Source organism: Chrysemys picta, chromosome 1, assembly GCF_011386835.1.
Source record: "Chrysemys picta bellii isolate R12L10 chromosome 1, ASM1138683v2, whole genome shotgun sequence".
NCBI lineage: Eukaryota > Metazoa > Chordata > Testudines > Emydidae > Chrysemys > Chrysemys picta.
The window spans coordinates 217,345,578-217,365,613 of NC_088791.1; the positions used below are offsets into that span (position 1 = coordinate 217,345,578).

Sequence of the window (20,036 nt, forward strand, 5' to 3'; positions counted from 1 at the left end):
CTATCTATTTAGGGGTAGTACCATATGACTGGAAAATAGCTAATGTTTAAAAGGGGGTGGGGGGAAGTGAAGGGATCTGGGCAATTTTAGACCTGTTAGTCTGACCTCAGTTGTATGCAACGCTTTAGAAAAAATTGTGAAGGAAAGAATAATTAAATTAATAGAGGTAAAGGGGAAGTAATGTGACACAGTTTACCAAAAGTAGGTCATGCCAAACTAATCTGATTTTCTCCTTTGAGAAGATAACTGATTCTTTTAGATAAGGGAAATTCAGTGTACTCGTAGTCCTCCAAATTCCCTTTATCTGAAAATTCTAATGATCTGAATCCATCGTGTGTCTCACAGGCAGCCCTACAGAGCACAAGGAGTACATCCACAATAACAGAATATGGCAGTGATAGCCTTCTGCTTAAAGAAATTCCCTTCTGCGAACAGCATCCACCTACTAGGGAAGTGCAAGGGTGGAGAAAGCTAATTTAGAGCAGTGTTTCTGATTCACGTGGTTGCATGGCTGCAATATTGTGTCCAGTTCAAAGTGCAGTCCATGTAACCCTCCCTATCCACAGGGGTATCACTAGTCTGCACTCCTCCCATCACACAGCCCCACAGTGTTGGACACAGCCCTTCCCGGTGACCAGCAGGGCGGGGATCTTGCCAACATCACAATCACCACTCGGGCCATGTCCAGCCACTGCCCAGAGAAGGCAGCCTGGGCCCTGGGACAGCCATAGGGCAGGTGGGTGTGGGGAGAAGATCTGACACGGTGTCGCCTTTCCTTGGCTCATAACCTGGAAGGGTAACAACAGCAGCCAGTCGGGCAAAACAGTGTCCCTGCGTGACTCTTCAGCCCCCCGCTTCCCACCTGTACGCAGACCTTTACTGCCTTCCAGCCTGCAGAGGAATCCAGCTCAAAATAACACTTCTGTTTATCTGAATGCATGTTTATACAAATGTTTCAGATGTCCCCACAGGCTATTACCAGTTTGTCTTATATCCCTATAATCTCATGCTTCAGTGTTTCAGATGGTCACCTGCAGGGGTCAGGAAGAGATTTTTTTGCCCCAGTGTACTCTGGATTGTTTTGTCTCCTTCCTCGGAAGCATCAGAGGTGGCCATAGCTGGAGATGGGACTCGGGATGGGGTGGGCTGGTGCGCTAGGATGGTACAGAGCATTCTTTCTCTTTCTCTCAGGTGCTGGGCTCGCTAATTCTTGCTTGCATACTCAGAGTCTAACGGATTGCCATATGTGGGTCAGGAATGAATTTTCCCCAGGTCAGATTGGCATTGATCTTGTGGGGGGGGGGAGGGGAAGGGAGGAGGTGGGGGGCTTGCCTTCCTGTGCAGCGTGCCAGGATCATCTGGTTATAGCTCTCTTAATCCATTCCTTGCCATTGCGGGGGCGTTGGTGCACCTCCTACCTCTCCCTCTGGCACATAATAGTTTAGTCTCCTGTATGCTGCAATACTTTGGACTAATTTTGGTTGCTGGGTTTAGTGTGTGGGTGCTGGGTGGCGTTGGTGGCCTGTGATACACAGGATGTCAGACTAGATGATCTGGTAGCACTTCAGGCCTTAAATTCTGACTTCTATGAATTTCCTACCTTGCATATGTGAATCCAAGGCCTATTTCAGGAGAGGTTCAAATCCCTAATATCTTGAAAAGAAAAAAATCTCATCTGTCACAGAATTTCATGAAGATGTCTTAAAGACGTCTTCATCTCAGACACCACCATTATCTCCAAGGTCTCTGACTTCAGAGATAAGGCTGCATAATCTGGATAAGTAAAATATGAGTCTCATGTAACATTATCCACTGTGACAGTCTTTCTGCTTTCTTAGTGTCTTGAGTAAAAAAATACATTTTATTTTTTTCCTAACAGGGTCCTCTGCTTCCTTGCAATAAAATGGACCCTTTCTAAGGCATTAGAAGTTGTATGCTGGTTAAGCCAAAGGGTTCCAAACATTAATCCCTATTGCAGTATATCCCCTCCAGTTAATTTATTCTACAAACCAAATATCCTGAGATTTATATCTACAGTTGATTCTCAAACTCTTCTATTCCGCATTTATATATTCATTTATGATCTCCCCCCCCCTTTTTTTACTTCCCAGACTGAAACTTCCAGCAATGATGTCTCATTTTCTAGCTTCTCCTGTTTTTTTCAAGTCCTCTGATTTTTTTTATTGCTAATCATTGACTACACATCTTGAAGACTCTCTGAACTTTTGTGTAGAGTGTGGTTACTATTGGTTTTCAGTTCAGTGATGTTTTAAATTGGAAAACTTAAAGGGGTAGGGATATATTATATGCGGGCCTGAGTAGCCAAGAGGAGGATGTTTTCACCTTTTGATATAGGTGCATGTCTAGCAGACTTTTTAATCTCTTGCACAGTGATAGTTTTCCTTTTAGTCCAGTTCTGGAAAGTCTAAGCTTTTAAGGCCTGAACCAGTCTTACTCAATATTTGTGACAGAAAATTGGTGTTCTAAGCAGAGGTAACCAAATACACAGCCCTTGAAACCCTTCTTTCTTCATTTAGCAATTGGGTTATGTCAGCAAGAAGGATTTATTAATTAATTGCTTAAACCATAGAGAGAATTTCTTATTTCTTATTTTCCTTCAGGATTATAAATAATCACTGCTAAAATAAACCCAGTGCTTCCAGATCTCAAGAATACTTCTAAACCAAGTTTCGACAAAGAGTGCATCTGCATATGGTAGACCTCTAAAGCCACATGTGAAAACATCACAAGTTTTCAGGAAAATGGTTCTTTTACCATCATTTTAATTCCAGATCTTGGTGTGATGCAGGAAACAAATGAAAGCTACAATTGCTAGAAGAGTAAAGAGCATGCGTTTTAGAAGCGTATTTCACAGCAGTTATCAGTCTTTATCCAAAAGAGTAAAGACTGCATCATGGGTATATATGATGTACACATGTACTGAAAAGATTTGTAGGGTGGCAGGATGGGTTTAGCATTTTCATTTTCATGAGCAAGTGTAATATATATTTTCTTGCTCCTAGAGATGCTGCTTTTGGCAGGTGGATACTCTATGCTGGGATCTCAACTTAGTTTTCTTTGAAGTGGAAAGTTTTTCTTAATTTTATTCATCATTACTCCCCTTCTTTTTTCTTTCTCAGTGCTAGATGTTTGTCTAACGTGAGCAGAGAGAGATTATTGCTAAAAAATGGAACCATTTCTTGCCAACTAATTTCTTTTCTTTCTAATAGCATATTGACCGATCCGGGCCATACTTTAATCAGAATATATTATTAGTCTTCAACAGTCATGATTTAAAAAAACCTGAAACGGACCAAACGCTCAGGCCCTATGGGCAGGTGGAAGGACTTTGTTATATTGCTGTATAGCAACAATCTTTAGCTAACTCAAAAGCAGTATGGCTACACTCTGCACTCAGTCCTGTGAAGCATCCAAGTGGAGTTTGAGAATATGTTTTAAAGACTAGAGATTAGCTGATAAACACTTCCCTTTTCAAGTTTTATCAAAGAGTTGTTACCTCTTTCTTAAGCCAGAATGTATTTAATTGATTTGTTTCATTTATATTTTCATATCCAGAGAAGAGCTGCCTGCGTGTAAGTGGAGTACAGTGGTCAGTATTTCTTAATAATCAGCACAGCAGTATCTGAAATACCAGGCTTTTCCTCAATACAGGAAATAATTGTGGCAACTGTTTGCAATCTGTTGACTTCATAAAGAGGGCCACTGTATCTGAAGATAGTATGATCTATAGACACACAATTGCACACTTGTTTCTAATTAGAAGTTGATGGTTCTCTGTATTGTTTAGACTAGGCAAATTAATTATTACACAGTAGGTTTATCTTTTATTCATATTAAAAATCTCTTACAGGATAAACATAACACAGGCTTAATGGCTGCGCGTTAGAAAAAATGTTTAAACCGTGCATATGCTTCCTTGGTGATGATGTCTATGCCTATAACTGCAAATATAGTGATATTACCTTCAGATAATTCTTAGAGAATCAACTCTCCCCCTTTGTTGAGAATATAGTTTTGTTTTGTATAGAATGAAATGATAGTGAAATGAAGTATTGAAAATTCATACGTTTTATATGATCCAAAGTAACCTTCAAGCGCTCATCAAACTCTACAATAATCAGGTTTTTTACAGATGTAACTTTAAATGTATTTTAGGAACTTCCTACTGACTACTTTTACTTAATAAGAGAAGGAGAATGGTGCTACTTGTATTTGGTGCTTGCTTTATGGGGAGCTTGTTGACAGGCTTAAAAATTGTAGTTAGTGTTAAAAATAAGTAGCATGGAATTAAATAACAAGGTTACAAAAATCTAACATGTTGAACAGATCAGTATTTGTGTTACTTATATTATGTAGCAGAAACATTGCCAACTGAAGAAAATGGCACTCCCAAAGAACACCGATTTTCTGAGGACTCTATGGATTCTGCACTCAATTCAGTAAATCCTTCAAGCCCAACCCGCCGAAATTCCACTGAATATCGTATCTCAGGGAATGCAGCATATTACAGGAATTCCCTTCAACCGGTGACTGCTGCTTCAAACTCAGCCCCAATCCTACACAGGCTGTCATCAAGCTCTGCTGGGAACAGCAGTTACTATGAAGTCAATAGGAATCGAATGCAGAGGAGGATTGAAGGTATGGCATACACTTAACCTTTTAAAATATGTGCTTTGCTAACCTACTTTTTAGCAGTCTGCAAAGTCAGTGGGTTATGAATTATGAAGCAAAGTATTTTGACATCCAAGACTTCACATAAGGAGTCAGACTTTGCCAAACATGTCAGACCATCTAACATGATTTCAGAACACAGAGTTTAAGCTTGTTAACTGTAATACTGTACAAGGCAGAGAAATCCTGCATATGATTTTTTACTCTGCTAGCTATCAAAGACCCTGCAGCCTGCCTGGCAGGGCAGTGCTGGTTACAGCTCCTTCTTCAGCTTCTCAAGTACTGCAGCCAAGTTGGCCAAAGGGTCACTGAAATTTGCAAGTATCAGAGGGGTAGCCGTGTTAGTCTGAATCTGTAAAAAGCAACAGAGGGTCCTGTGGCACCTTTGAGACTAACAGAAGTATTGGGAGCATAAGCTTTCGTGGGTAAGAACCTCACTTCTTCCACGAAAGCTTATGCTCCCAATACTTCTGTTAGTCTCAAAGGTGCCACAGGACCCTCTGAAATTTGCAGTGAGGGGTTCCCTTCCCTCAGGGAGCACTGCATTCCTGCATAGCATTCCCAGCTTCTGGTGTCCTGGGAGCTAGGAACCAAATGTCTCAAATTGATCCATAGTGCTAACACTTATGCCATTGTGTGTATCTGCAGTTGTAGAAGTCATCTGAATGCAAATTCATGCTGTGGCCCAAATAGAACATCTCGATGACTTTTTAGAAGGAAAATCAAATATTTTTCATTTTAATAAATTGTAAAAGAATTTGATTGATCTTAGCCAGGTTGATACACTGGTAGAAATGAGAGGACTGCTACTGATACAGGACACTAACAATGTTGTATTTTTCCATTCACTTGAGTCTGCAAGGATGTGTTTTTACTACATGGACACTTACAACATTTCTCCCTTTGCCAATGTTTTACATTTAAGCTGCAAGTTCTACAACAGGTCCTGATCTCAGTGCACTAAAAAGGGAACCCTCCCGAGTACCAAATCAGGATCCTTCTACCTGGTCAATAGATGAAGTAATGCGATTTGTGAAAGACGCTGATCCTCAGGCATTAGCACCTCATGCAGAACTCTTCAGGAGACACGTATGATATTTTCTATTTCTATTCTGCTAGACTTGAGCACATTACTGATCTGCGCAGGAAGTTTTTGTGAGTTTCCCTGCTATTATTGCATTTGCAATGAAAGGTGGGCAGATGCCACCCACATATAAATTCATGAGAGATGATTTTCTTTCTCTAGAAAGCGTGTTCAAGCTTTGCTAAGCCTGGGAACTCTTACCCCCCATTTACTTGCTCTATGCAGTGAATTTGTTAGACTGCTCTAAACAGCTGTTGCTTAGGCCATGTTTACACTACTTCTGCTCCTGTGGTACAGCTACGTTGCCATAGCTATGCTGCCGTAGTGCAGTAGTGTAGATGCTTCCTGCAGTGAGAGAATGGGTTTGGCCGTTGCTGTAGGAATTCCACCTTCCTGAGTGATGGTAGCAAGTTCGACGGAAACATTCTTCTGTCAGTCTATCTGCGTCTACACCAGGGGTTAGGTCCGCACAGCTATGGCGCTCAAAAGGCAAAAGCAGGACATATGCAGGAGCCCCACTCCCCTCTGTGGGCCTGCTCTGCCCCCTGCTCCTCCTCTTCCTCCCCAAGGCCCAGCACCTTCTCCTACTTTCCCCCTAAGCTTCCACACTCTGCTCCTCTCCCCACCGAGGCCCTGCCCCTGGCCAGGCCAAAAGCCAGAGCTGGTCAGTAGTAAGAGCCACCCAGGGAGCCCGAGCTGCTGTGGGGAGCCCCAGACCCTCCACCTGCCCTGGGCAGCATGCCCCACGGGGCAGGGACACAGGCTAGGGCAGAGGTGTGCAAAAACTACGGCCCGTGGGCCACATTGGACCGGCGGGACCCTCCTGCCTGGCACCTGTGCTACTGGCCCGGGAGGCAAGCCCCGGGCCACCCCCCTGCCGTTCCTCCTCCCCTGCTGCCTCAGCTCGCCCCACCGGCAGCGCAATGCTCTGGGTGGCGGGGTTGTGAGCTCCTGGGGCAGCACAGCTGCAGAGCCCGGCCTGACCCGGTGCTCTGTACTGCACGGTGGCGTGGCTGGCTCCATCTAGGTGGCGCGGCTGTAGCGCCGCCAGCCACCGGTGCCTAGGCAGCGCGGTAAGGGGACAGAGAGCAGAGGGGGTTAGATAGAAGGCAGGGGAGTTCGGGGTGGTGGTCGGGGGCGGGGGTGTGGATAGGAGTCAAGGCGGTCAGAGGGCAGGGAACAGGGGTTGAATGGGGGCAGAGGTCCCGGGGGGCAGTCAGGAAGGATCAGCGGGTTGGATCGGGGTTGGGGGGCTGTCAGGGGACAGGAAGTGGGGGGGGGTGGATGGGGCAAGAGTCCGGTGGGGGGGGGGCTGGATAGGGGGCGGGGCGGGCCACACCTGGCTGTATGGGGAGGCACAACCTCCCCTAACCGGCCCTCCATACGATTTCCGAAACCCGATGTGGCCCTCAGGCCAAAAAGTTTGCCCGCCCTTGGGCTAGGGGCTGCTGTCAGGCACCCCGGCCACCCACCCAGGGCAGGTGATAGGTGTGGGCTCCCTGGGCAGCTCTTACTCCTGCCTGTCTCCAGCTTCTGGCCTGGCCAGGGGCAGGACCTTGGGGGAGAAAAGAAGCAGGGGGCATGGGCTTGTGGCGAGGGAGGTCAAAGTCCACATGGGCCTTCCCACCGGAAAGAGGCTGGCGCTGTTCCTGAGCCTTAGGCAGGTGTGGAGCAGCACCGCAGGGAATCTGGGACAAATGCTGTCCTGGAGTCATTTCCCCCAAGACCAGGACTTGAACTCTGCATTCCTGATCTGTCCTGCCCAGTTTGGCATGGAAAGTCACCCTAGCTCAAGGGTATGAATTGTTCACACTCCTTGAGGGCCATAGCTTTGTCAGCCTAATTTTTAAGTCTAGACCAGGCCTTACTAACTATACAATGAGTACGGTGTTCCCTGGTGCCCCATCATCTGAGGGCCACAAGGACTTCCATCCACGGTATTTCTAGAGATAGTAACTGTAGCGTCTTCTTTGAGTGATGGTCCCTATTCTGTTCCACTGTGGGTTACTCATGTGCCCAGAGCTGGAGAATTTGAAAGTAATGTCTGCTGGTCTGCACATGCGCCCTGGCTCACCTCATGTCTCCAACCGAGGGAATAAAGGGCAGGGTGGACCAAACGCCTCTCCAGTTCCTTCTCACTGCCGCATGGTTTGGGTCAGAACCTTTAGAGTCTGCAGCTTTGTCTTCGGCCTACAAAATAAGAATCATCTAGTTTGCAAATAGTTTGACAGTTTTAATAGTTTTTACTGTTTAGCATTAGATTATTCTCCTGGGGATACCCTCTCCCCGGTACCCCGTTCAAGGACCGGACTATGTCCAGGACTCCAGGCTGTGTGCTTCCTGCCCATGATCCTTCTTGATCAGCATTGACCACCAGCACTGCCTGCACTGCCTTGGGGAAGCTAACATGGCGGCAAGGTGCAGTACTTGCTGATCATTTCCCAGCCATACCCAAAAAGGGTGGGAACTTCATCTCCACAAATACCTCATGGAGAAGGCCATGAGACCCCAATCAGATCCAGGGCGGGGAATGCCCCCGCACATTGGCCTGACTCAGCAAGGAGTGTGCCTCCTACTGCAAAGCCTGACTCTGGTGTGGGACAGCCCATGGTGGGGTCTTGTCAGGAAGCACTCTCATAAGCATGAAACCTAGGCTTCCCAAAGTCCACTTCAGAGAAGTCTGACTCTGCCGTAAGCAAGCTTACTAGCTCGGCTCATGAGGAGTTAGGGCATACTAAGTGCCAGAAGCACAACAACAAAGCCCATAAACTTTGGGCTCCATCAGTACCAGACTGTGTTCTGTTGGTACCATCATTCCCGGCTCCTACCAAACCCCGGGATCTGTGGGCACTGACAAAGTCCAATCACTTGCAACTGGAGTTTCTTTGAGATTTACGGTCCCTATCTGTATTCCACTTCTCACCCAGGATAGCTATTAACAGTCAAATGCAAAGCTTGGTTGCATTTAGACATCACAGTTTTATTAGGAGAGACAAGAAAGGTTAAAAACAATAATGAAAAGCATTTACCTGGTCTGATCTAGCCAAGATGGTGAAAAATCTTCACTAGAACTAGCTAGATGAGATATTTAGGAAGGTCAAAAGTTAGTAGCTCTAACTGTGCATGTCAGTCCCTGTATACTCCTTTCATTCTGCCCCATTTTCCTTTCACTGTGTGGGTTAAATGATGGGCTGCCTAACAGAGAACTACTGTCATCTCAAAATGGCAGTGTCCCCACCAAGAAGTGTCTGGCTTTTTTTTTAATTGTGGACCCAACGAGCCAGAGTCTCTATTGCCTTGTGTATTCCTTTACACCTGGGCAAAATGGGTGTAAGATGGTAACATTTTGCATTCACTCTGCACCAGTTCATAACAAACATTCATTTAAGTTTGGAGGAAGCTAGGTCCAAAGGAAACTTCAAGATACTGAAATATAGATAGATTGATATAGATAGATGTAAAAAACCCAAACCACCTCCCCTTCTTGGTTTTTCTGGACATTTTTAGAATAGGGATCAAATTTCATTGTATTTTTCAGCCTATTCAATTTTTTTTAAAAAAAGTGGTTTCAGTATGCAATTTTAGGGAAATATTTGCTGAATTGCCAATTCTGTGTAGTGGTTTTAATAACTTAGGCCTGTCCAACTTCAACAGCTTCTTTCAAGGCAGTAGAAATCTGTTCAGTTGTCCTTGCTCTTGATCCTAACATTCCATCTGGTTTAGGCTGGACAATCTGTCTCGTGTCACAGACCTAGATGATGTATAACTCCCTTCCTCTGTGGGTGTGGGTGTTTGCATGCATGCCAGAGTCTCTCTACAGCTGTTTTCAAGGTTCAGTGCAAGGCCTCAGTGTTTGGGTCATTTCATCTTTGACTAGAGAGGCCTCCCTTCTTTAGCAGCTCTTCCTTTCTGGATTTTCTTCTTGGGCCAGTTACCTTTGTTTTGGTTACAGTATCTGGTTTTGTCCAATTCTTTTTATTATTGACTTTTGCATTCTCTCAAGTACCTACCAAAAGGTGCCTTAGAAAACACTAAAATAAATATTTAAATAAAAATCAGTCTGGTTTTAATAGCCATCAGAGTTATTAAATTATAGTAAATTACTGTTTTATATACTCTACATAAAGTTTTACTGGGGTATAAACTAATACAATGTACTTTTTAATTTTACCATGTAACCTGTTAAAGCAGTTGTATGTTGTATTTATTCCTTCCGTAGGAAATTGACGGAAAGGCACTACTGTTACTAAGGAGCGATATGATAATGAAATATATGGGACTGAAGTTGGGGCCAGCATTAAAGCTATGCTACCATATTGAGAGACTTAAACAAGGAAAGTACTAGCCAGTGGAGACACAGTAATGTACGTATTCATATCAGACTTAAACTCTCAGGTTCACAGACATGTTCTTTATTTAAGAATATTTTGTCATCATAAACCATCTTCAGTTTGCAAAGTTTCCTCTCAAGTGAAAAGGACTGTTACATTCTAGTACTCTAAAATGTTTTAGAAACGTCACACAAAAAGCCAACTGCTGTTGTGTGTTTTTTAAAAAACACAATGCTTTCATGAGTACTAACTTCACACACAGTGCTGAGAAATCCATTCTCTGCTACAGACTTCAACTGACACATTCACATTCAGAACCAAAACAGCTTAATCCCAAAGGAAAAAAACAGCATCAGGTGTTTGATAACTTTTACAGGGGTGGCTGTAAAACTTTACATTATAAAGAAAATTTTAAAGAAGCAACAGTAGACTTCATCTCTTTAGTGAATACTCTTTATCTGGTGCTCCAGAAAAGTAATATTCATCTAAATTATACTATACAGATTTCCATAAAGGGAATAGCCATATGAATTGTTTGATTTGTGTGTTTTTAATACAAATATAAGCTTTTATAAAGTGTGGTTATCAGTTCTCTGGTGAATTTTGAGGACAAATGTACAGTATGTTGTCAATTTATGCAGGGGGGCATTTTCTTGGCCATTTTAAACAGCCAACTGTTCTGGGGTGAACAGACTTCCAAATTTCTATGGAACAGAAGACCCACATTTTAAACATTCCGTCTTTTTGCTGAACTTGGCATGGATATTTGTATTCATGCTTATGTGTATATATATGTGTGTGCGAGTGTGGTACATACATATATACTGTACAGATGTATTCAGTTTTTTAAAATGTGTTTAAAATATCCTTTGCACTGTGACAGAGATAATGAGAAACTGTACAGTTCAATTTTTTTTACCAGTACATTTTTTGTGTACTTCTATATTCATTAGCACCTGTCCACTTTGCTTTCCATTCTTGGGGGGTAAGGAACAATCAATGGATGGGTGGATTCATACAGGAGAGTGCCCTGTACTATGCAAAACTCCCAGTTACTCATTACTTAGCTCTGAGCCATTTATTCTGGTATGGTTTCTGGAAATACGCATTTTGGTTCTGATGTTTCTTGTTTTTTTACTTCTTTAATTTAAATATTTCACTTGTCATGAAGAAGTGGTACTCATACTAATACTCTTGTTTTGCATAAAACTTGGTGCTGTTTATATAAGCTACAGAAGTGAGTGTTGATAATAAAACAGCTTGCTATCACTGCCAATAAAATATACATCAGGGACAAGAAATGTACATTTTCTGTGTAGGAAATCGAATGTACTGTATGTAGTGCAAGTGAGAATAAAGAACTATTTACTAGGGAAGATGTAGTCCTAAATGGATAGGTTTTATTATATTTCTTATTGTCTTTTTATATATGAAAGCTTCTAGTAAAAAATGTGTATTTTTTACAAATTTCTTGTTTGAAAATGCCTTGCTTATTGCTAGTTTAATATTCCTCAGGTTTTAGCAGAAATCCTGCAAAATCATAATTTGTAGTTCTCAGATTTCCAAGTAGTCATTTAAATAACTGCAACACAATTTTAATTTAGAAGTTCATTTGTCTTTGAGGATTGTTTTGTTCTGCTATCACAAAACATTTAACACTAAGGGTTATGTGGTTTGGTTTACTTTACATATCCTTTGTCCACATGTGTGTTTAGATGGACAGCACACACATGCCTGCTTTATATCTAGAAAAGGGCAAAACAATGATGGAAAAATATGTAGTATATTTGTTATATATTGCTTATGCCACACTTCATCAATATGTTAAGCATTATGCTGACTTTTTAATGTGAGAAATAACACTCATAAAATTGCATTGGAAGTAATTTGGTCTGAAACTATATTATTGCATTGTCCAAATAGTTGGTATAAATAAAATTAAGATGTTTCTGTTTTCTACATCCATATAGAACAATGAAGTTGTAGCCTCTTTTTCATACACTCCATGGCTGTGGTATAAATATTTGTACAAAGGTTGTGTGCACATACGTGCACATGAAATGCTAGAATGTCATAGTACTAGAGAAAAAAGAAGAACAGGAGTACTTGTACATATGCATATGCATCCGAAGAAGTGGGCTGTAGTCCACGAAAGCTTATGCTCTAATAAATTTGTTAGTCTCTAAGGTGCCACAAGTACTCCTGTTCTTCTTTTTGCGGATACAGACTAACACGGCTGCTACTCTGAAACCTGTCATAGTACTAGAATTTCACATTGTATTATAGCATGAGATCCAAGGGGTGTAACAGAATATATTTTTAATTGTTTATTTTCAACTGGGTGTACTTATCTAAAATAATTTTTAAAAATGTTCAGTGTTGTAATTGTCCATTTTGTTTGACATTGTATATATACTCCTGCTTCAACTAAAATTTGTGCAGACATCATAGTTTGCATTATTACCTAGCATTTTGCAGAACTTGGCAGTTCATGTAAGCTTCTGATGTAAAGTTTTTTTTTATTACAGGAATATAACCTTGCAACATCTGCTTATCAAAAGCAATTAATATATAGGAACTTAGATGGATCTGTGTTTTTGAAATATTTGTGATGTATACAGTATCTTGCTGCTCATATGATTCACAAAATTTCCACACAAATATCCATTAATTTGAAAGGGACAGGAGACCCCTACGAACCTCTTGTATGATCAGGCACTACTTATATTTTTTTTTCTTTTCAAAATCTTGAATGGTGAGATGTGTAGAGTAGAATATTTTCCTTTCAGTTTAATGGCTGCCTTGATACAATCTGGTTCATAACTGGTACACTAAGTGCATTTTATACGAATCCTTTGGATTTATACTTGTGTATAAATATATACTGGAATCTGGGTCATGCTTAAAAATGCAGTTAAAAAACATACAGACAGACTGCATACATAAATTAAACCAGATTCTAGCCTTTGAGTTTCAAGTGACTGGACATGGATTTGGTTGTGGCTGTGGTTTCCACAGGGATCTATTAAATTCAGAAGGCTGCATTTGGTATGTATTCTGGTGGGGCTCTGTTTGATCCCCAGTGCTCCCAAGGGCTTCTGTTGAAATTGTGGGTGTTCATCACCTCTGAATCTGGCTCATTGTTCTTCCAGTACACGCTGCCCATACTTGTGTCCTGTGTCTAAGCAAAGACCGAAGTATTTAAGTCAAATGTTTTAATATCAACTAACATAGACCTCAATTACAAATTAATGTACTTCAGCTTTTATTACCGTTACACAGTAATGCTGTTACACAGACGTCTATTGTTCTGATGCCAGCGCTGAACAATCAGCTTGCAATTTAGAAGTAACTTAATCAAGTGAATAGTAACTTCAAAGCAACTCATGGACAGGAACACTACAGAAGTTGGGATCCAGCTAAAATAATCAAGAGGTGGTTCGAATTCAGCCTCTCAAAAATATATTGATTACATGCAAAAAGGAAGAGTGTACATGGAACATGTTCTCTGCTACTAGCATGGTTTTGCGGCTGATCATTTCTATAATTCTTTCTTTTCTAGTTCCTCTTGCTGTTATAAGGCAGCAATATAAGTTTTATATAGGACTCTGTAAATATTTATTTAACCTAAAATTAAAAATTAACCCCTTGACATTAAGTTTAGGGATTGATTTTTTTTTTACAATAGCATCTCTAACTAGTCTTGTAACTCTCATAGCAGAATAATGATGTGGTGTAACAGAAACGAAGGAGTTATCTAAGACAAGGCTCATCAATCGCTGTGACTGACATGGTTACAACTGTAACACATTCATTACAAATAACTATTACAGTACTTTGCTGAAATAGACCAAAACTCCGCAGCACATTATATAAACTGTGATTTGAATGAATATGGGGGGGGGGAGGAGGGTTGTTTTTAATAAGGGCACTTCATTATTTACTCTTGGGAGAAGGAGATATTTGCTCAGGAATATCACCTTGAATGCTCATGGCATTAAAAAACACTGCTCCCCCCCCCCCCAATTATTTATAAACAAAAGCTCCCTGGAAGCCATGCTAATCTTGCTGGAGCTGAGATTGGTGCATGGGTCATTCAAAATTCATGCCTGAAGGCTCCTTAATGTGATTCCTAATCTTACATAGGATTACTGGAATTATTTTATCTGGGTTATTCCTGCAAAGGTATGATGGAGGCTTGAGTAAGAACCTATGGATGTTGGCCCATTTAGCAGGGGATTATTTGTGCGTTCTTTCTTTTGGGTGTGGGATGCCTTGGTTGAATGTATTAAGCAGGGGTTCTTAAATGCTTTCATAGGGTGGACTGCATCCGAATAGTTTTTCTCATTCACGTTCTCCCAGCCCACCCAACCCACTTTGCATAATCAAATAACATCCTTGTGCTAACTGTAGACATTTTGTACATGGATAAGTAATTTAAGGAAAGCATTCAATGTAGTTTTAGCTAGGGCTGTCAAGTGATTAAAAAAATTAATCACGATTAATTGCACTGTTAATAATAGAATAACATTTATTTAAATATTTTTGGATGTTTTCTACATTTTCAAATATATTGATTCTTCTTCGAGTGCTTGCTCATATCCATTCCAATTAGGTGTGCGCGCGCCGCGTGCACGGTCGTCGGAGAATTTTCTACCCTAGCAACACCGGCGGGTCGGCTGTGGAGCCCCCTAGAGTGGCACCTTCATGGCGCTGAATATATACCCCAGCCGACCCGGCGCCCCCTCAGTTCCTTCTTACCGCCCCTGACGGTCGTTGGAACTGTGGAGCGCGGCGTAGCTGTTCTCCACTCTCCCTAGCTTATTCCATTATTGATAGTTATAGTTATAGTTCTAGTTGTATATAGTTAAATAGTTGTTTATTCACTTGTTAATAGTTGTTATTTAGTTAAAGGGGATTAAGGGGGTTGTCTCCCCCTTTTTCCCCCGGCGCGTGGCCGGGCTCATGCCCAAGGCTCCAGGCTTCAAACAGTGCGCGTCCTGCGCTAAGCCTATGCCAACGAGTGACCCGCACGACTCGTGTCTGAAGTGCCTGGGGGAGTCCCATCAGACAGATAAGTGCAAGATCTGTAAGGCCTTCAGACCGAGGACCAAGAAGGAGCGGGACTTTCGGCTTCGGCAACTCCTTATGGAGGCGGCACTTAGCCCGGACGCTCCATCGGCGCGCCAAGCCCCGGCACCTAGCACCTCGGTGCGCAGTGCCCCGGCGGCACCGACCATTCCGACCACGTCGGACAAGCCTCCACAGCACCGGACCCCGTCGGCACCGCACTCACAGCAAGTGCCTCGGCGCCGTTCATCATCCCCGGGACATAAAAAATCCCATAAGACGGGGACTACCGTACGGAAGACGCCGGCTCCCCCGGTGCCTGGGGTAGAGCCGTGTCCGCCTGTGGAGCACCAAAAACAGGTGCCTCCAGCACCGTCGACTCCGGCTCCGAGGCCGTTGAGTCCGGTGCAGACAGGGTCACCACCGCGACCGGCGGTGATACAGTGCCTCCCGTCGACCCCAGAGACCTTCGCGACGGCGAGAGACTTGATCGCTCTCACGGAGCCGGCACCACCCCAACCACCGGCACCGTCGGCACCGTTGACTCGTCCGGTCCAATCCAGGGGGAAACCTGCCTTGATGCGCCCTCCATCGCAAGGGCTGGAACCGCGGCACCGGTCCAGGTCCCGAAGCAGGTCCCCATGCCGCTCGCAGTCCCGGCATCGGATATCACCTCGGCACCGGTCGTACTCGCGGCTAAGATCATCGTCGCGGCACCGTTCTACGTCTCGGCACCGCTATGATCGTCGGCACCGATCGACATCGAGACGTAGTTCTCGGCACCGCTATGATCGACGCTCGACGTCGAGAGGCCGCTCCCGGCACTGGGCCTACTCAAGATCACATTCCAGGTCCAGGTCGGACTCTCGGCACCGACGTGGTCATCGGCACCGATCCCGGCACCGTTCGCCGGCACCGCACAGGGACCGTTCATCTCTGGACCGGCACCGTACGGCACCGTACCTTCCGGAGCTCGTCTCGGCGCGGTCGGCACCGCCATGGCCATCCAGATCAGTGTCCCGCTCCTCCGATGGGGCATCGAGATCGGCATACCCCCCTCAGGGACAGGCCGATGATCCGGACATGGGCCACTGGCAGGAGGTAGCGGAGGATCCCGCTCAGGGACCTTCACACTGGTCGTTTTGGACCCCGTGGGCGTACCACCAAGCGCAAGGGGCTCCACCACCATCAGCCTCTCGCTCGGGGCACTCTGAGCGAAGGGCCCCAGAGTCCACCATCTCTCGCCCTCCTCCAGGGGGCATGGAGGCTTCCGTGCCCGCACCTGACGTCCTGGACCCAGGGGCAGGTGATGCTCCGCTCCAAGGCTCATTGGACCAGGCCCCGCCCTTGGATCCCTTGCCACCTGAGGCATCTTCCTCAACTTCCCCAGATGAGGCAGTGGCGGGCACAACGAGCACGGGTCCACCCCCGATTGATCTCCGGGCACACCAGGACCTATTACGTAGGGTGGCACGTAATATGGACCTTCAGGCAGAGGAGATAGTGGAGGTGCAAGACCCCATTGTGAACATCCTCTCTGCGGATGCCCCATCGAGAGTGGCGTTGCCCCTGATCCGCACGATCCAGGCTAACGCCACTACGATATGGCAAACTCCTGCCTCTATCCCACCCACAGCGAGAGGGGTGGAAAGAAAGTACTTTGTCCCCTCAAAGGACTATGAGTACTTGTATACCCATCCCCAGCCGTGTTCACTGGTGGTGTCATCAGTGAATGCAAGGGAGCGCCACGGTCAACAGGCCGCAGCGCCCAAATCGAAGGAGGCTAAGCGCCTCGATTTGTTTGGCCGTAAAGTTTATTCAGCCGGAGGGCTGCAACTTAGAGCGGCTAACCAGCAGGCGCTCCTGAGCCGCTATAACTTTAATTCCTGGAACTCTATGGGGAAGTTCAAGGAATTGGTTCCCCAAGACTCCAGGGAGGAGTTTGGGGCCTTGGTAGAGGAGGGTAAGAAGGTGGCTCGGACCTCCTTGCAGGCCTCCTTGGACATAGCGGACTCGGCTGCGAGAACCCTGGCGTCAGGTATCGCTATGCGGAGGATCTCCTGGCTTCAGGTTTCGGGTTTGCCTCCGGAGCTGCAGCAGACCCTACAGGATCTGCCCTTTGAGGGACATGGATTGTTCTCGGACAAGACGGACTCTCGTCTGCAGAGCCTCAAGGACTCGAGAACAATCATGCGCTCCCTGGGGATGCATGTTGCGGGTCCCCAGCGCAGACCATTTAGGCCCCAGCCTCAACGTTTCTACCCCCCTCCACCTCGTCAGAGACAGGACTCTGCCAGAAGGCGGGGGCGAGGTGGTAGGAGAAGGTGGACTGGCCCTCAACCCAGTCAGAACCAGGGGCCACCAAGGCCACCTTCAGGCCCCAGGCAGAACTTTTGAAGGTGCGGTCGAGGACGGCGCCCCAGTCATCCCCCAGGATCCAGCCCCCTCCTTTCGGGATCGCCTTTCCCATTTCCACCGTGCTTGGTCCCTTATAACCTCGGACCGTTGGGTCCTTCGCACGGTAGAGAGGGGATACGCTATCCAGTTTTCTTCATTCCCCCCCTCCCACCCCCCCTCCCCGTCCCTCTTCAGGGACCCTTCTCACGAGCAACTTCTTATACAGGAGGTTTCCACGCTCCTATTGACGGGGGCCATAGAGGAGGTTCCATTAGAGTTAAGGGGCAGGGGATTTTATTCCCGCTACTTCCTGATCCCCAAGTCCAAAGGGGGTCTGCGACCCATCTTGGACTTGCGCGGACTCAACAAATTCGTAGTAAAGTTGAAGTTCCGCATGGTCTCTTTGGGGGCCATTATCCCTTCCCTCGATCCTGGAGACTGGTTCGCCGCCCTCGACATGAAAGACGCATACTTTCATATTGCAATTTACCCGCCTCACAGACGCTTCCTGCGATTCGTGGTAAGCAAGGTGCACTACCAATTTGCAGTCCTTCCCTTCGGCCTATCCTCGGCCCCAAGAGTGTTCATGAAATGTATGGCCGTCGTGGCAGCATACCTTCGTCGGCAAGGGATACAGGTGTTCCCGTACCTAGACGACTGGCTGGTACGCGGTTGCACCAAAGAGCAAGTTCGAGCTCACGTTCACATAATAGTGCACACATTCAACGAGTTGGGCATCCTACTCAACAAGGACAAATCCACTTTAGAACCAACCCAGAGAATAGAATTCATCGGCGCAGTCCTAGACTCCAGACGTGCACAAGCCATCCTGCCAGACAACCGCTTTTGTACCATCACGAGCCTTATTCAAGGGCTCAGGGCCTTCCCAACTACCACGGTGAGGTCGTGCCTCACCCTGCTGGGTCACATGGCTTCCTGCACGTACGTAACCAGGCATGCCAGACTTCGACTTCGCCCACTCCAGACCTGGGTGTCATCAATATACCGCCCACATCGGGACAGCCTGAACATGGTGGTCACGGTCCCAAACTCGGTCCTGACCTCCCTCACCTGGTGGCTAGATCACAATGTGGTTTGCGAGGGGATGCCATTTCACGCCCCACAACCCTCTCTGCACCTGGTCACAGACGCTTCATCTCTGGGTTGGGGCGCCCATCTCAACGAATACCATACCCAGGGCCTGTGGACTGCACCCCAGCTAGCTCTGCACATCAATGTTCGGGAACTGATGGCGGTGCGCCTGGCGTGCCAGGCATTTCTCAATCTCCTACGTGGCCGCTGTGTGTTAGTTCTCATCGACAACACCACGGCCATGTTTTACATCAACAAGCAAGGAGGAGCACGTTCGTCAATTCTATGCCAAGAGGCCATTCGCCTGTGGGACTTCTGCATCGCCCACTCAATCCATCTCACGGCATCGTTCCTCCCTGGAGTCCAGAACACTTTAGCGGACCGACTCAGCAGGTCCTTTCAGACGCACGAGTGGTCTATCCGTCCGGACATCATACATTCCATCTTCCAGAAGTGGGGGTTTCCCCAGATAGACCTGTTTGCATCTCGAGACAACAGAAAGTGCCACGTGTTCTGCTCCCTGCAAGGTCGAGCTCCGGGCTCCCTCTCGGATGCGTTTCTCCTTCCCTGGAAAGACCACCTGTTTTATGCCTTCCCTCCGTTTCCTCTGGTCCACAAGGTACTGCTCAAATTGCGCAGAGACCAGGCACAGGTAATTCTGATCGCTCCAGCGTGGCCGAGACAACATTGGTACACCACACTGTTGGAACTCTCGGTTCAGACACCGATCCCGCTTCCATTATGTCCAGATCTCATCTCTCAGGACCACGGCCGGCTGCGTCACCCCGACCTGCAATCTCTTCACCTCACGGCGTGGCTGCTCCATGGTTCACCCAGGCAGAGCAACAATGCTCACTCTCGGTCCAACAGATTCTGTTGAGCAGTAGGAAGCCCTCAACACGAGCCACGTACTTGGCCAAGTGGAAGCGGTTCTCCTGTTGGTGCGAACAACGAGCCACGTCCCCGTTACAGGCACCTATTCCTCTCATATTGGAATATCTCCTCTCCCTAAAACAGCAGGAGTTGGCGATATCTTCAATTAGAGTTCACCTGGCCGCTATATCAGCCTTTCACCCAGGGGAACTCGCGTCCTCGGTATTCTCTAACCCGATGGTCGTTAGATTCCTCAAGGGCTTAGACCGGATGTACCCACAACAGCGTCAGCCCGTTCCGACGTGGGACCTCAACCTGGTTCTCTCCAAGCTCACAGGTCCTCCATTCGAGCCACTGGCCACCTGTTCACTTCTGTACCTATCCTGGAAGACAGCCTTCCTCGTAGCCATCACCTCAGCAAGGCGCGTTTCTGAACTCAGGGCGCTTACATCCGAGCCCCCTTACACAGTTTTCCATAAGGATAAAGTGCAGCTTCG

At 45.9% G+C, this 20,036-nt stretch overlaps 1 protein-coding gene across 10 annotated transcripts in view; it reads left to right on the forward strand.

Annotated features, from left to right (window-relative positions):
• SCML2 (Scm polycomb group protein like 2) overlaps positions 1 to 20,036 on the forward strand; it is a 186,212-nt gene that overhangs the window by 111,488 nt on the left and 54,688 nt on the right. For 6 of the 10 annotated variants that reach the window (XM_005281554.5, XM_042844630.2, XM_005281555.5 and 3 more), the window contains 3 exons: positions 4,378 to 4,659; positions 5,618 to 5,781; positions 9,996 to 13,761. In XM_005281554.5, coding sequence (XP_005281611.2) covers positions 4,378 to 4,659; positions 5,618 to 5,781; positions 9,996 to 10,121 — 572 coding nt within the window. In that variant the 3' untranslated portion in view covers positions 10,122 to 13,761. Of the gene's footprint in view, positions 1 to 4,377; positions 4,660 to 5,617; positions 5,782 to 9,995; positions 13,762 to 20,036 lie in introns of those variants that run through there. The other 4 variants (XM_065580068.1, XM_065580065.1, XM_065580084.1 and 1 more) reach the window with 1 other exon arrangement.